Here is a 17187-nt window from a genome sequence, read left to right on the forward strand (position 1 = left end):
CAGTACATGTCAATGTAGAAATCGGTAAAAAAAAAAAATATAATAAAAAAAAAATAAAGCCCAAACACCACCGCGGCCGCCGCGTAGGAATTTGTCACATTTCAGTAACAGGATTTTCGCCGTCCGGGGGTGGAAATCCTCGCTCGCGAGGGGAGCCGGGCGCCGTCCCGCCGAGCGTCCCCCTCTCCCCGCGGTACGGCGAAGGGCACCCCGAAAAAGAGGCCGAGATGCGCCAGGCGACGGGAACTCACGATTTATCGTCAGAACACCCGCCGCAGCGCAAGGGGAGGCTTTGGACAGGAGGATTTTTTTAAACAGGCGGTGCAAAGGCTGAAGACGCGGCGGCTTCAGGATTCACACGCTTTTGGCTTCTCTTTTTTTTTTTTTCTTTTTTTTTTTTTTTGTACAACGCTTTTATAATACATTTTTTTTTTTTTTCTTTTCGATCGTTCGGAATGCAAACTAGAACGGCACACGCGACTTTTTTCCGAGGAAAGGAAAGAAAAACAACAAGGTTGACAGTTGTGCAATTCGCTGCCCCCGGTTTCAGCGGCAGTAGTCCCTGCATTTCGCTGTGTTTCCAAAACGTGGATCTTTAAGAAACACAGAAAGGAGGAAAAAGAAGGCAAAAGTTGGCAGACATCCAGCATCTCGTTTCGTGTGGTTTTTGTTTCGCTTTTTTTTTTTTTTCCTCTTTTTTTTTTTTTTTTTTTCCCCTAAACAACGCGGATGACGATTTCATGATTAAAAACGCTTTTGTTTCCGTTTCGTTTCCCTCTCTCTCTCTCCAATAAATACACCGTCTGTCCGGCGCGCGGGCGGCTCAATCCTGGCGGCGGCGGCTCGGCGAGCCCTCCTCTCCCTCACGGCGTTTCGAAGCCGGCCACGCGGTATCCCGTTTGGTTGCCGATCACGCTCCCGTTCTGCCCCTGCGGAGGCTGCACCCCGTAGCTGGCCCCCATCCACGCCGCCGAGGACTGCGTCTGGCTGTTGCGGAGGGAAAAAAAAAAAAAAACAAACCAAAAAAACCAATTCCGTGAGGCGGCGGCGCGGCTAACGAGGGAGAATTTAACGAGGCGCGGATACTCACTTAAAGCCCTGCTGGTTCCAGGCTTGCCCGTACATCCCGTAGGCGGGGACCTGCCAGCCGTTGGGCACGTACTGGCCGATCTGCGCGTTGCCGTACCACTGGCCCCACTGCCCGTACGCCGGCGGGTAGCCCAGCTGGTTCTGCGAAGGGCAAACAGCCGGGCGTCAGCGACAGCGGCGATTCACGCCGACTCGCGAGGCCCAGCGCGCCCCCGGCGGGGGCCGGCGACGAGGCCGCTCGCTGCAACGGCGCGGAGGCGGCCAGGCGGGCGGTCAGCTAGAGATTTTAATGTTCCAAGGGACGGAAAATCTTGGGATGGCACTTGGGCTGCACCCAGCCTCCCACCAGGCTTCACAGCCACTTAACGAGTCGCAATCACAGACTAATTAGCCGAGGAGAAGTTCTGACCTGCTGGACCGGGCTGACCATGTCCGGCGTCTCCTTGCCCCAGTAGCACTTCACGACGTGTCCTTCTATGGTCGTCCCGTTGACGGAAACGATGGCATGCGCGGCGCTCTCGTGAGAATTAAACCTGTCCAAATAAAGCCGCGTCGATATAAATAAGCCGCGCGGCGAGCAACAGCGAGAGGTAACCCCGAGAGAGAGTCCCCCCGTCAGCTCAGCGCAGATTTAGGCACCAGCCCGACCGCAGAAAACGTCTCCCATCCCCCTCGCACAGCAGGGACCGCTCGGCCGCGGTCGCTTTTCCCGTCTCGGTGTCGTCCCTCTCCCTAAACAAATTCAGCAGCGAGGAGAGCAAGTCGATTCGCAATTATTTTTAATTTTCCGGAGCCAAAGAGATGAGGACGTTTTCTGGAAAAGACTCTGCAGCTCGACCTCTCCGCCATGGAATTACACAAGCGGAGCAGGGGGAGATCTCCTCCGAGGCGTGCGAACCCGAAATCCTTACTGAATTCATCAACCGCGCGCCGGCTTACCGCACGAAGGAGTAGCCTTTGTCCGGGAAGACGCGGATTTCCATTATCTGCCCGAAGGGAGAAAAGGTCTGGCGCATTAGCTGCTCTGAAGCGAGGAGAAACAGAGGATCAGAACGAGGCCGCTGCCGCGTTACCCGCAGACTTGCAGCGCGGCGGGAATTCGGAGCCGCCCTACCTGTCAGTCCCGAAGTGACCCCTCCGCAGTACACGGTGCAGTTGCTCGGGCTGGACTGATTGACCACGTCGTCGTACGACAGCTGCTTGGCGTTGGCTGAAAGAGACGGGACAGAGCTTTTCAGCCGACCGGACGCACCTTACGCAGACATTCGAACGCCGGCCGGCACGAGATGTCGAGTGCGAGCTGCGGGCCCCTATCAGGTTGGTCCCACGCGCCAAATTTAAAAGCCCTTAAAGCGAGGGAGCAAAGCTAAAACGCCGGCGTTGTGCCGGCTGAGGATGCAAAAAAATCCAGATGCAAAGAATTGCCAAAAGTTCTTATTGCGCTGCTCATGCAGTAGTTCAACCTTGGTGTCATTAAAAAAAAAAATGTAAAAAAAATAAATTAAAAAATGAGAAAAGATTCCATTAGCACCACATTTCCAGAACTAGTCGCTGATGAAGAGCAGGTAGAGTCAGGTCATTCGAGCGCTTAAGAGACAGCAGCAATATTTTTCCGGGTTAAATTTAAGCAGGTAGAAAATCGAGGTCCCCTTGGCTTTATTTAACCTCTCGGTTTCGGAACAAGAGCTCAAAAGAGAGGAAGCGAGCTTCCCGGCGGAGCGTGCAGAAACCCGAAGAATCCCCCCTCGTGGCGGCAATACAGCCCCTCCTCCCCCGGTCTCGCCCTGTTCTCCTCTCCTCTCCTTCACAAAGACGCCGATCGCGGAGAACCTACATTCGTATGTACTCTTTGGAGCCGGAGGTTTTCTCGTCGCCCAGTTCGTTCTGATTTGCCTCCCGCCGAGCCACTGGCCGCCCATCTGCTGAATCGCGTTCTCCGCATCCTGTCCACGAGAGAGGGAGAGAGGAAAACCCCGCCGTCAGCACCTCTCCCTTTTGCGACAGAGCCAAACCAGCGGCGTCCCCGCGCGCCCGCCCTGCCCGACGTCCCCACCGTGCCAGAAACTGCCGACTGCTCTTGAGGGGCGCTCGAGACCGGGCCGCAGCGCTTACCCATTTATTGAAGAAGGAAACGAAGCCGTATCCTTTCGACTTTCCCGTTGCCATGTCCTTTACCACCCGCGCGTCTCTAAAAAAGCAGAAACGAGAGCCGGTTCAGCGCCGTCGAAGGACGCCCTCGCTAACGCGACAACTCGAGTCACACCTACAGCTTCTTTTCAACATTTCACCGTCGCTATTCCAACCGTTTATCGCACCAGCGACACAGTCACAGCAAAAGGCTTTTTTTTTTTTTTCCTACGGAAAACTTTACCAACGCTTAGCATAATTAAACTTAATCGTGCAAACGTGCAAGTCACCAGCTTCTCTAACAAACGTCTGTGCTTTACGGCAGGTGGCTCCCGCTTCGAAACGCTTTGGCGGGCGGTTAGGACGCAAAGCAGGGGCAAAGCGGCCGTTCAAACGAACCGCGTCAGGCAGCCGGCTGGCGAACGGCGAGCTGAACGGCTCTCTTGAACCACGCAGGTTTTAAACTGGCTATCTGCCAACACGTTCTACCTACTCGTTCAAAATATTAAATAGAAAAAATGAAAAAAAAAAAAAAAAAAGAGAGGAATTAAAAGGCATAGGTCGCCTGTTAATCGAATTCTTTAATTTTCTCGGGTCAATTCGCTACCCCCTTTTTGGGCTGTGAGCAGCTGTAAATTTTGAGAGATTGACCTTTTCAGAAATTATTGAAAAAAATAAAACAGCGACACAGTCAAGGCTTACAGTGCGTATTACACATCATTTAAATGGCATTTGTACTACAGCAATCGTACAGGACTGATGGGAAACTACGAGACAGTAAAAAAGCAAAAAAAAAAATTTAAAAAAATGATAAAAGCAAATAAGAAAACGACAACATTTGTCCACTGCGAACTGTAGCTCGTAGTTAGCCACGGCAATTCTGTCCGTTCTTCAGAGACACTCTGCAAAATAACCGGAGCCCTCTGAGTGAAAAAGAGCGCCCAGCTACCACGAGCTAAACCCCACCGGCGGCACGCCCTTCTGCAGCGTTTCTCGGGCCGAGATGCTCTCGCGTACGGGCCACCCGCTCCTCTCCTCTCCCCTCCTCTTTGCCCCGCACATCCAGGCATTAGAACAGCAACGACAACGGCAAGTCATGCAACGGCTGCATAAAATAACGGAGCGTTAACGCGTGTGCAACATTTACAAGAGTGGCGAGAAAAGGTCGCGACGAAGAGAAGGTTCGTTACGCTCGGGGTTTATTTTCAGCCTTACAGGAACTGCAGACGCTGCATCCTAAGCCTAATCCTGCCACACGGCAGCCCAGAGCACTGACAGCGTCACCGCAGGCCTCAGGAAAATCCCTCCCCCGAAGCAGGAATGTTACTCCTTTCCCCTTCCCCCTTTTTCCCTTCTCCCCACGCCGGGTTAGGTCAGAATTTGGGTCACAAGCTACAATTGCGCGGGAAGAGCCAGCTGGGTAAGTGTAGATCAGTTCGCTCCACAGAGCCTAGAGAGGGAGAGGGGGAAAACTCATCTCTACTTACCCTCAACGGACAGCTTTGACAATAAAAGACTTGAGAACAAGCGAAAACACGCGTACAGCAAACATAACGGGAAACCACAATGAAAGCGTGCTTTTACAGTGATTAAAAAAATCCAGATGCAAAGAATTGCCAAAAGTTCTTATTGCGCTGCTCATGCAGTAGTTCAACCTTGGTGTCATTAAAAAAAAAAAAAGTAAAAAAAAAAAAATTAAAAAATGAGAAAAGATTCCATTAGCACCACATTTCCAGAACTAGTCGCTGATGAAGAGCAGGTAGAGTCAGGTCATTCGAGCGCTTAAGAGACAGCAGCAATATTTTTCTGGGTTAAATTTAAACAGGTAGAAAATCGAGGTCCCCTTGGCTTTATTTAACCTCTCGGTTTCGGAACAAGAGCTCAGAAGAGTCATTATGGGGACAATCCTACACCTCCTGCTTTTGTGGGAGGAAAAGAACGGAGTTTCGTTCCGGACTTGAGCCAGGGCAAACCGCGACTTTTCCATCTGTGCGCCGAGTGCCCCAAAAGCAAGAGCGTTGCTGCTCCTCCCCCGTCACCACCACCACGCAGCAACAGCTCCGCGTCCAAAAAGCTCTTCTAGAAAAGATGGGGCAACGGGCACGGCCCCAGAAGTACGGACGGCGGACCGATCTTCGCTGTGATTTCGTACTCCCCCAGCTGCCACTGAGGTGTTACTTTTTGCTTCACGAGTTGTTTTGGTTTTTGGGGGGGGTGCGTTGGTAAAGGCGACTGGCCGTTGTCACCTCAGACCCCCCTCTCCCAGCTCCCTCGCGTCCCAGCGACGCAGCCGTCTGTTTCTGCCTCCCTCGGTCCAGCTCCGCTCTAGGGTCCCTCGTCCCTCCCACCCCGGAGCGCAGGGGACAAACCGACTCTCCGTAGGAGTCCGACCCTCTGCGTCTCCTGGATGAGAATTACAAGCCACGCAGTCACGCATGAGAGCTGTCTGAAGCAAGACACAACCAGATCACATTTTTTTTTGTTTGTTTTTAAACCTTATCGCAAGAGGAAATCAAGCTGGCAATAAAAGAGTAAAACACTGGACGCTGAGGGGAAAAAAAAAAAAACAATAAAAACCAAACTTACTTCAATTAAACGCTTCACTACACAACACTCCAAAGCATTCTATGTTCTCTTACACCACCATCAAGAAACTCCAATGTCCAGTACAGACAACACTACAAGGAAAATTAACGGTTTACGTTTGGAGGCCGGAATGAACGAACCGCTCCTCACTCCGCTACACCCTGCACACAGCAAGCTGGCAGGCGGAGCCCCACGAGCGCCGTTCCCCGTTCGTGACGCGTGCGGTTGTTACGCCGTCGCTCTGCACCGCTGGGATGAGCGCAACTCCCTGACCAGAGACGCCCCGCGGTTTTGGCTCAGCCCTTCGGGTCAGGGGCTCAAACGCTGCAGCATCCGGCTGCCCCGACCAGTCCGGTGCGAAAAAAAGGTTCATTTTGTGGGAAATGGGAATCTAACTGAAAAAAAAAATAAATAATTGGCTACTGGTGGCCACAGCTAACAAGAAATCCAATGCCTCGCAAGAGGTGAGCGTGCAGATGGACGTGGCCACAAACTGTACAGCGCGGGGGCGATCTGATTGCTGAGAGGGCCGGCGAAACGCAGGCCGCAGGCTCAGGAGTCAATTTTTTCCAGCGTTGCTTTGCCAGACGAGGCAAGGAGTACAAAACCAAGGCAAGGTGGATGCAACTTTTCTAGGAAAGCAGAACAAGCTGCTTTAAAGGAATCCCTGTTAGAGCCCAACCACTCGGACTCAAGTCGCTGCATGAACAGAGGAATGCATCTTCCTGCACCGCGACAGCTCTCACCTTTTACTTGCTGAAACACACGGTAGGAGAGAGAACTTTTGGTTTATTTGCGCTGTGAAATTACTTACGATATTCTTCCGAACGGCGCAAAAGCTGCTTTTATGTCTTCCGTTGTAATTTCTGGACTGAGGTCTCCGACGAAGACATGGAAATGGTCTTTTTGGGAAAAAGAGAAAAAGGGATCTTAGCGTTTAGAGATGATCCCCGAACACGCGTGCACAGAGCCTAGCAATCGCGTAGAGCGTGGCTCTCCAGCTGCCCTTAAAAACCCCGTGAGGACCAGAGTTCGCTACGAAACAGAATTTGCTCGTAGCAGACAGTTCGCAGCAGCGCTACGGAGTCAGCGATTGCACGGATACTGCAGTGACCTACAGCATTCACGGCTCGTGTTTCACAAACTGCTTTTAAGACCAGTCGTGCCAAGACTACACGAGCACCTTTCTCTCCTTCGTCACAGCAGGATACGTTAGCCGTTCAAAACGCGACCAGCTGAAACGTCTGGCAGATTCGAGAGGCGCAGGATAATGCTCGTTCTAGAGCGGGACGTGTTTTGAACCGACCCTTCAATTTTTATCGGGGCCGTAAAAACAGGTGCCAAAGAGAAAGAGAAGTCCTGTCGCCAAGGAGCGTCCCACCACAACCGAGCGTTACGGCACAGCCCACCCTAGCAATACACCGAGTTATCGGTGCTGCAGCGGGTACCAAACTCTCGCCTCCCCTCGGACGCCGACGTAGCTCAGCCCCGCTGGCCCTGTACGAATCAAACGCGTACTCAAAGCGTAAGCGACACTTACTGCTGGTGTCTTTCTTCTGGCTGCTGGGGGTGGTCGCCCAGTTCACTTTGACCTCCTGCAAACGTCAGGCGCTCGTGTTAGACCAAGCAAACCCCACCCGAAGTACCTCCAGCCCTTAATTCCAACGCGACGGGGGGACCAGACGTGCGAGTCTGGGGTGAAAGCTCAGGTTTTAAGACACGTTTACTGGGAGAGGGTTCGTTCTGCCACACCGTGTTCCACTGGGACACGCAGCAGACCTGGTCCAGGAGCTGGGTTTGGTTGGGTGGGTTTTTTTTTGCAGGGCTGGGGAGGGAGGGACGTTATCCTGATACGGTCAGCAGAGTCAAAATACTCCTCGCGCCCCCGTCTCTGAGCCCTCCCCAGCTCTGCTTCCCCACCTCCCTCTGCACTCTTCCTACAACTGTCGAAACAGCTCTTCTTGTTAGCCGTGTCAAGACCTCTCTCCAAACTTCGTCTCGAGTGCTATTTCACCCGCACCACCTCAGCCAGCCTGATTTTCACCTCCAACTCACCCTGTAGAAAGGACAGCTTACCTTACCCATTATCTTCCGGCCATTCATGGCGGCCAGGGCTGCAGCCGCGTGCCGGTGCTCATAGAACTCCACAAAACAGTAGGGATCGTTTCCAGCTGTCTGAGAAAACAAACAAACAAAGGGTTACGGATACAAACCTCTCCAAACCCGACCCTCACCGTCACGCTCAGCTCTTTATCCGTCCCATCTAAACACCTCAACACGCATAGGCTTTTTCGCTCCACACTGAGACCAGGCACCAGCAGTGCTCCAGCAAGTCCCAGTTCTGCTTCAAAAAGCTAAGAATACGGCAAAGAAAAACTTTTCTGATCTCCTCTGCAACACCCATGCCGTGTGTTCACTCCCTCCCGCCACATCCACCGTTAAATTTAACGTCAGAGGCGAGGCAGAAACGACGCCCAAAGTACGCGGCCGTGATCTCTGGCCTTCTTACATCCCCTTAGCGTGGGCACGCCACATTTCCGGCAGGATTCTGAAACGCGCGAGCACGGCCCAAAGCCACGAGCTACAAGGAACGTGGAAATCATCAGGCGAAGGCTCTTACATCCATTATCATTTTGCAGTTTTTGCACGGTCCGATCTGGCTGAAGAGCTGGAGGATGAGCGCTTCGGTCACATCTCTTGACAGGTTCCCCACGTACCTGCAGGATCAAACACGGAGTTAGGAGCCGCCCCGATGCTCCGCTCTGCTCCCCGCTAACTCACCAAACACGGCCCACGGTCGCTTCCCCCCAGCACCCAACCCACCAGGCCGGGCTGCCGAAATGAAGCGTGCGGCAGCATTATATCCTGACCCGCAGAGCAACGGGGCAGAAATTGTTCGGCCAGAGCAGGCAGTGGCAGCCTCCTCGAGCACAAACAGAACCCGAACCCCCACTCCAATTTGGGATTTTGGCGTCCTCAGCGATGAAGATCCACAGGTGGCACGTTTGTTGTTGTTGTTGTTAAGCCCAGCTCACAGGATTTTTAAAAAAAGCACGCAGAGAAACCTCAGCTCCAAAGGTGTGGCAGCACCTTTCCGCAAAGGAACGTTATGTGGCAAACCGCGGGCTCTGCAACGAGAACCGCAGCCAACTCGCGCTGCCGAAACCACGTCCGTAAATCAGCAGCCCTGCTCGGCTGGGTGCAAGAGTCGCAAAGGTGTTGTAGGGAAACAAGAGGGCAGCAGAACCAAGGACTGCTTGCGCTCCTGCTGTTGACACACAGCTGCAAACAGCCTTCCTGAAGAGATGGATGCGCTCCAAGATTTGGTTTGGCAGAGGAGAGGACGGGCGAACAAGACACAGCCTCTGTTTTTCTGTCAGAAACAGGAATAATCTGAACAACTATTTCAGACAGGAGTCAGAGTCGTACTCCTTTTTAAAACCTACACGTGCTTCACCAGAATGAGATCTTCACAGGCGTCCTCTCGCTCAGCACAGCGAGTAATTCCTGCGCCTCTAACGAGGTTTCCTTAAACAGAGGAGGGCTTAGGGCACTTCCATTACGGCAATTAACACCGGGACATTCTACCCCGCATCAAGTTCAACCGAGAGTCCTAACGAGCGAGACTTCTTCTCTCTCTTTGTAATAAAATATTATCACCATTTGGATAACGAATAAGGCGCGGCGCTAAAGCGATGAGACTCTCACGTCACCCTCAGATCCAAGTCTATTAACAGTTTATTTGTAACGGAAAGTTTCCTAGACACGGTATCTACAGCCTGACCTTCGCACCCCCGCTGGATTTTCACCCCGATCATCAAACGGGCATGTGCTGAAGGATTCCCCGATAACCAGGACCGGCATTCCCTACCTCACCGCTGGATTTAGCTGGAAAAAGCAGGATTGAGGTCAGCCATCCCCGGCAGCCCCATGAACCTCTGCACGGCCAGACTTCTCAACAGGCACCCTCGAAGGATCAACTGCAGCAACCCACCCGGTATAAAAGAGACACCGCGCGTAGCTGACAAACTGCAACGGAGTCCTGCGATGCCATCGGGCAAGACTGACGGGGAAAACACAGAGCTGCAACCCCCCCCGAGCACCAATCCCCCTTTTATTCCCTCCGGCGCTCTCCCCCCGTGCTACCCTCGAGCTGCCTGACCACCCAAACCTTTCCAGGGAATTTCGCTGCGGCTCTGTTTCCGTGCGGCTGGCGCAGGGGCAGGGTCCAGCGCACCCGGACCTTGTCCCGGACCAGTTATACAAGAAATAACCCAGCGCCCAGGTGACCCTGCCAGCTCATATGGGCAGAGGACGTCTCTCCTGCGTGACAGTTCTGCCATCTCCCGCACCTCCCCATCCCTTTCTTTCCCGCTAACGGGATTCTCATCAACAAGCGAGTCGGTCGAGGTTTCTTTGCACACTACGCGAGGCAAACTCTGCAGACAACTCCATTTATTTGCTGCACGCTCATCAGCTTCTTGAAAAGTAACACCGCGCTATCGAGCGTTAGGACTTCCGTGTGTTTTCGGTCGTCGCACAAAGTAAATTAGAAGTACACGTACTCCACAAGCACCTACGTACTTACAGGAGAAACACAAACAAGAGGTCTCTGTAAATTCCAAAACACCGCCCGCCTTGTAACCGCTCTGCACATTTAGAATCGCTGCCGTTGAAGAGTGGCTTTCAAGGAAGGTCACCAGCCACGTGAAAACGAGCCGCTTCTCCAGGAAATCATTTACATAAATAAAACAGCTCCTTAACGTGCTTCGAAACACCACGGCTCTAACGCCTCCCTTCAAAGAAACAGGTTATGTGGACACGGGAGAAAAAAAAAAAAAAAATCGAGTTACTTCCAACGACGTCTGGAAACTGTTCCAGAAAAACAACTTAAAGGTGCGAGGAGAACTAAAGGAAAAGGCACAGGGGTTGCGGACCACCCTCCTCACGACGCAGCAAGACAAAGCAACCGAGGAGGGAGCCCCGCAACCCACGGCCAGACGGGGTTTCTGCAGCACTGCCTGCAGAAATCCTCGTGCGACCAAACGTTTAACGCACACTTCAGACCCGAGCTGGGAAGAGATTCCTTTCAGCTGCTTTTTCTGCCTTCCAGCTGCTCGTTCAAGGGCCAAGCTGTCAAATTCGGCTTGCGACAGTCCTCCGTACGACCCGAGAAAGTCACTCGGGGCGATGCAGAGAAACACCGTTCTCGGTACGCCGCAGCTCAGCGAGCAGCCGCGTCTGCGAAACAAGCCGCACGTGCTCAACGACAGACAACTCATTCCCTCGAGCGCACGGCCGAGACCACGGAACTCCAGACAACCATTTCATTGGGACGGAGCGGTGGTGGGGAAACCGCTTTTCTAAATAAACACGCAAACAGGCCAACAGGTCTGACCCATGTTTGCGGACGCCAAGAATAGTTCCAAAAACGCACGCGCTAGAAAGACAACGGGATCGTACACACGGAGTGTTTACCGCTCGGGAAAGCCTGGCCCGGGGGAGCTGGCGTAAGGCACGTAAGAGTCTTGTTTTCCTGCAGTCACTCAGCCAAGTCATTTATCAACCCTCGGGGCAGGCGCAGCCATCGTCCAAGGGCAAAACTTTCCCCTCACCTTGGAAAGATCCCCTCTACCCTCCTGTCCTTCCTCCCCTCAACTCCTGAACCGAAACGGACATCAAAGCTTACGCAGAGGTGGGACAGAAAGGCTGCAGTCTGTGAGTTCCCTCATCTAAAGGAGGAAAACCAGTCCGCATAACGCCTGCCGGAGAAAAGGAGAGAAAAGCACAGATAAGACGCGCAGGGGAGCTCTCCTGTGCCTTCCAAACGGAGCCAGCTGCGGCAGCGACAGCCGTCCGAAAGTCCCAATGCCTCTTGACAGCGACGGGTGTTGGATGCCTAAACACCACCAGGAAAGTTCCTGGTCATTAAAGGAACCCCACTTATGATCTCAACGAGGCCGCCCTACAGCTACGATTAGGTCTTCGGGAAATAACAGAGCTGGCAGCGTGCTTTGAACACTTGGACAAGCGCCGATTTCACGGGCGCCCCCCGTTTTATTTCCATCGAACTGCTGAACATTGCGGCAGGGGTCCAGCTCCTAGGCCAGGGCAGCCCCCTCGCAAAAGTCCCCTCCCTCCGTGAGCTGACGGTGCTAACACATGGCAGAAACGGCAAAATTCAGCCAGACACAAGCGAAAATGTACGGGGGGGGGGGGGGGAGGTACATCGCCCCAGCCGCCTTCCCTCCAGATGTGAGCCGGAGAGGCCCCGGGTGGTGGGGAGAAAGTCGGTGAACGCGGCTGGAAAGCAAGGCAGGGGAGAGGGATAACGGGGCACGGGCGGAGGAGCTGGGCCCGGGGCCGGGCTCCCCCCGGGCCGTCCCGCCGTGAGGGGAGGCGGGAGCCCCGCGGCGGGCGGGGGCCTCCCCGCTGGGCACTAACGGCGGCTGAGGGGCCGGGACAGCCGGTGCTTCCCGTCGCGGAGGCCCGATGGCGCCGGCCGGGCCTGAGGGACCGTGCGTGAGGGCAGCCCGGGCCGCCCCTCCCCGCGGAGCCGGGAACAATAGGCGGGTCTCGCCCCCTCCCCACTCACAGGGTCTTGGGCATTTCATCCTCCATGGTGCCGCCGCCGCCGCCCACCGCCCGCCCCGGCTCTTCACGCCGAGCCGGCCCCGCGGCCCCCTCAGCGCCTGGGCAGCCCGAGCGCGGCCGGCCCCGCCGAGCCCGAGCGGCGGACGATCACCCCGAGGGTCCTCGCAAGATGGCGGGTGGCGGGCGAAGGGGCCCGGCCCGCCGAGAGGGGGCGGGAGCGCGCATGCGCCCCGAGAAGGCAGCCCGCCGCCGCCGGATGCGCCTTCCCGCCCGCCCGCCGCTCCCGCGCATGCGCTCCCGCCGCCGAGCGCCGGTAACCGGAAGAGGTTACGCTTCCCCACGGTGGCACCGGCCTGGCGTTTCCTCACCCCCGCGCGGCGGGAAAACAAAATAAAAAAAAAAAAAATTAAAAAAATAAAGGAATTAACGAGGCGAAGAAAGCTAGATAAAAAAGTTTTGCGCCGCCCGGGAATCGAACCCGGGTCGCAAGAATGGGAATCTTGCATGATACCACTACACCAGCGGCGCAGTTGACAACCGGCCTGCTACCGGCCCCTATGGCTCTCACCCCCGGCCCGGCCCCCGCCGCCGCAGCGGGAAGCAGGTGACGGGGCGGCCCCGGGCCGGCCCCGCCTGTCCAGCCACCGCCATGCCGGCCCTCCGCCTCCTGCTGCTCCTCGCCGCTCTCTGTCCGCCCGTCCCGGGCCGCCGGCCGCAGCGCGGTGCCCCCGCCAAGATCGGTACGGTGAGGGGGGAACGGGGGGGGGAGGGGATGTGAGGGGGCGGCGGGGGAAGCGCTGACGGCCGGTACCGGTTCTTCCAGCCGTGGTCGGCGGCGGGGTCGGCGGGGCGGCCGCCGCCTACTTCTTGCGGCAGAAGTTCGGGAGAGGCGTGCGGCTGGAGGTGCTGGAGAAGGCGGCGGTGGGGGGGCGGCTGGCCACGCTGGAGGTGGAGGGGGCCGGCTACGAGGCGGGGGGGTCCGTCCTCCACCCCCTCAACCTGCACATGAAGCACTTCGTCAAGGAGCTGGGTGAGTGGGCACACACACCCCCCCGTCCCCAAAATCACCCCCAAGGTCCCCCCCCCGGGGTGCTCCGGGGCCAGCTCTCCCCCTCTGCTTGTCCCCATAAAGGACAAGCCTTGGTTACCCCTTTCCTTCCCCAATATCCCCCCTCCCACCATATCCTTCCCCAGTATCCCTCCCCTCCCCACTATCCCTCCCCAATATTCTTCTCCCTTCCTCACGATCCCCCCCCCCCCCAATACCTTCTCCTTCCCCAATATCCCCCCTCTCCTCCCCTGTCTTCCCAGTATCCTTCCTCCGCATCCCCCCTCTCCACAGTATCCCCTCCCCCAGTCCCCCCACAATCCTTCCCCAGTCCCCCACTGCAGGACCCCAGCCCCCTGGGAAAACGGGACCCACATCCCGATGGAAATAGGGCCCCCCCCCTCACCCCCGACAAGTGCTGCGTTCATCCCGTCATAAAAGTCCAAAAGTCGCCGTAAATAACAAACTGGCTCCTGGTCAAGAACCGATTCCCCTTTCCACATCTCTGGGATCCAAGGCTTTAATTGCTCACCCTTATCAACGCACAGCTGGATTGTCTTGAGTAGTTAAAATCAATGCGTAACGCACTTTAACTCAGCGCAAGCTCTACCTTTCATTAAATCACCTTTTTTCCCACCCCTTTTCCTCGAGGCCTCTCGGTTGCCCCGGCGCACGGCAGCCTCGTGGGCATTTATAACGGAGAGGAGTTCGTGTTCGAGGAGAGCAGCTGGTACGTCGTCAACCTTCTCAAGCTCCTCTGGCACTACGGGCTCAACCCCCTGCGAATGTACATGTGGGTGGAAGACATCCTGGACAAGTTCATGCGGTACGTCGGGCCCCTGCTAGGGAAAAGGGGTGAAACCTGCTGCCAGGTTGTGGGGAAAAAAAAAAAAAAAATAAATAAAAATTGGTGGAATCATCCCATTGCCATGGGATGGTTGCCCTTTCTCCACTGCCAATCATTTTTCTAAGGGAAAAAGACAGAGATAAGCGCTGTCTTCTTCAAACAGGCTGAGGTGGAAACACGTGTTAGGTGTGGGATGTGGCACCGGTCTGGCACCTGGGTGCTAAAGAGAATTAAATTTGTAACCGAAAGATCGGTAAATGAGTAAGGAAGGTCCAGGTCTTGGACCTCTTGGCTGGGAGGAGAAGCCCTGCTGTGAGGCTCTTGGGAGCCGTGCTGCAAGGTCCTCCACCAAGCGAACGAACAGCGACTCAACACTGATTTCTTGCCTCTCAAGGATTTATCGCTACCAGACGCACGACTACGCCTTCAGCAGTAACGAGCGCCTGCTTCACGCCCTCGGAGGGAACGACTTCACCCGGCTGCTGAACCAAACCATCGACGAAGCCATGCAGAAAGCCGGCTTCTCCCATAAATTCATAAACGAGGTGGTTTGTCCAGCCATGAGAGTCAACTACGGGCAAGGTGTCAACATCAACGGTTTCGTAGGCGAGTGTTTCGTACGTTAACCCCCCCGCCCCACAGTAAAGGGGTACAGATGGTGAAACGGCCACGGCAACGTGTCTTCTCCACCTTACTCCCGCAAAACTGCTGGCTGACGCGCCCCCTGCAAGCTCTGTGCCCTAAAGGGAGGGGTTTTCCCCTCATTTTCCGCTTTGTTCAAATACTCCCCTAGAGAACGACGCCAAACGAGCCACTCTAATGATCGTGGTTTCCTCGTAGGTGCTGTATCTCTGGCGGGGGTGGAATCAGGCCTTTGGTCAGTAAAAGGAGGGAACAAACTGGTCTGCACTGGCCTGATCTACGCCTCCAAAGCTGAAGTTATCCCCGCGACGGTTTTGTCCATAGAGCCAAAAATCAGACCCAGGCCCACAGGTGAGCTGAGTCTGCTTTCCCTTGGGTGGGGAGGGGAACGGCGCGCTCCGGTAGCCGGAGGACAACCCTGGCCTCCGGCACAGCTCGGCTGCAGACCCAGCCGGCAGCCTGGGTCTTGGTCTTTCAAGATGAGAACTGGGCTTTGCTCTAAGGCTCAGCTCAGAGCGCTCCCTCAGCTAAGCTGGGACTAGTTCATAAAGCTACTCCAGCTCGCAACAAGGCACGGTTAGCCTGAATGGGATGGCGTTCCGAAAGCCTGAGGTTTGTCAGGGGGACGAACGGGATTCCCTCCGACCACGGGGCGGGATAACCGAGCTCTTCTCCCCAGGGGAGCCGCTGAAGCTCTACCAGGTCACCTACAACACCACGTCGGGACTGACGGGGGACACCTACGACATCGTCGTCGTCGCAGCTCCGCTGAGCCGCAAGATGGCTGACATCACCTTCAAGAACTTCGACCCTCCCGTCCCGGAATTCCCAAATCCTTACCACCAGACCGTCACGACCTTAGTCCACGGACGATTAAACGCCTCCTTCTTTGGTTACCGGGACCCATCCGCCTTTCATTTCGGTGCCATTTTCACTATGGAGAATCCCAAGCTCTTCATCAATAGCCTGGGGGTGGTGTCTCCCGTGGAAGACGGCGGCGCTGGAGGGAAGCTGCCCCTGCAGTCGGCCGTCTGGAAGGTGTTTTCCAAGGAGGTGCTGACCAAAGAGCAGCTTAACTTGCTTTTCTCCTCCTACGATTCCATCAAGGTCAAGAAATGGTTGGCGTACCCCCGCTACAGCCCCCCGGAAAAATGCCCTCCCGTCATCCTCCACGACAACATCTACTACCTGAACGGCATCGAGCGGGCCGCCAGCGCCATGGAGATGAGCGCCATCGCCGCCAAAAACGCCGCCCTGCTCGCTTACCACCGCTGGTACGGGAACGCCGACAAGATCGACCAGGAGGATTTGTACGAGAAGCTGAAAACGGAGCTCTGAGCCCCCACCGAGCCAACGGGCGGCTGCTCAGGGGAGCGACCTCCGTATGGAAGATGATTAGCCGACATTAAAGCTAACGAACAAAAAACTCGGTGCTTAGCCCCAGCCAACTCAAGACAGCGGGGAAAAGGCGGAGGAAGCTTTCGAAGTAAGCCAGCCCTTCCTCGAGCAAACTCCTCGATCTGTCCCCGTGTGAGACTCAAGAAATTGTTTCAAATGCCATATGGACCCCAAAAGTGCCCTCCACGGTACGGAGTCTGCCAAACTCAGGATCCGCGTCACTGTGATGAACCCGCGCACGTCGCTTTCCCTCTCTGGATGCGTTTCGGGCAGGGAAAATAGCAGCTTTGACTGTAAATCTGCCTGCCTCGAGTATTTTCGGAAGGGCGTAGCGAGTTATTCCTTGGGGTGGGAGTAGCGCAGTGGAAATGGGGGCTGCGGTCTCAATTTGCTTCCAAACCCGTAGTTTGTGGGGTGAGGGGGGTGACCAGTCTGCTGCTTGTTAGGGGAGTTGCCAAAATGGGTGTTTGGGGAGGGGAAAAACCCTTTTCGTGAGAATACTGTGTCCTTCGACTGCATCTAACACGCTGCGATACCTCAACCGCGTCTGGAAATTGCTGTCACAAAATAAACCGAACGCACTGCTGGGACAGGAGGCTGGCGCCGCGGCCCCGAGACGGCGTACGGCTGCGTGACTCCCGTCGCTCTCTGGCAAGAAATGCTAAAAAAAAAAAAAGTTACTGTACTTACAGACGGTGTTATCCCAGCAGAACGCTTTCTGCGCCGGGTCGGGAAGGTCTAAAAAGCAAACTGGTGGTGTCTGAGACACCTGCAGCAGCGATTGCTTCAGGCAGCTTCGAGGAGAACCCCAGGGCTCGCTCTCTGCCGGTTTTTTTTCATCCTTAATGGTGCTGGA

General features: G+C 55.4%; 2 protein-coding genes and 1 non-coding gene across 4 annotated transcripts; 1 reads left to right on the forward strand and 2 right to left on the reverse strand.

Annotated features, from left to right (window-relative positions):
- Positions 1–369: 369 nt before the first annotated feature.
- TIA1 (TIA1 cytotoxic granule associated RNA binding protein) lies at positions 370–12598 on the reverse strand. 2 transcript variants are annotated; one of them, XM_086767834.1, is made up of 12 exons: positions 12398–12598; positions 8423–8519; positions 7879–7977; positions 7343–7397; positions 6617–6704; positions 3202–3277; positions 2924–3032; positions 2204–2299; positions 2029–2113; positions 1499–1622; positions 1091–1230; positions 370–983 (listed from the first exon to the last, which is right to left on the reverse strand). In XM_086767834.1, exons 1-12 carry the CDS (start codon positions 12421–12423, stop codon positions 911–913), a joined length of 1068 nt encoding a protein of 355 aa, XP_086623960.1. In that variant the 5' UTR covers positions 12424–12598; the 3' UTR covers positions 370–910. The 2 variants fall into 2 exon arrangements, with proteins under 2 accessions (XP_086623960.1, XP_086623959.1); XM_086767833.1 differs by having other exon boundaries at positions 370–987; positions 12398–12594.
- A 220-nt stretch (positions 12599–12818) lies between these two features.
- Positions 12819–16926, forward strand: PCYOX1 (prenylcysteine oxidase 1). The gene is made up of 6 exons (XM_086767905.1): positions 12819–13136; positions 13220–13426; positions 14096–14270; positions 14686–14897; positions 15132–15284; positions 15613–16926. The coding sequence occupies exons 1-6, from the start codon at positions 13046–13048 to the stop codon at positions 16269–16271; spliced, it is 1497 nt and encodes a 498-aa protein (XP_086624031.1). The 5' UTR covers positions 12819–13045; the 3' UTR covers positions 16272–16926.
- TRNAG-CCC (transfer RNA glycine (anticodon CCC)) lies at positions 12854–12924 on the reverse strand. The gene has a single exon. It is a non-coding gene; the product is annotated as a tRNA-Gly (tRNA).
- Positions 16927–17187: the final 261 nt, after the last annotated feature.

The sequence above is a fragment of the Chlamydotis macqueenii genome, chromosome 27, assembly GCF_036417535.1.
Source record: "Chlamydotis macqueenii isolate bChlMac1 chromosome 27, bChlMac1.mat, whole genome shotgun sequence".
Taxonomy (NCBI): Eukaryota; Metazoa; Chordata; class Aves; order Otidiformes; family Otididae; genus Chlamydotis; species Chlamydotis macqueenii.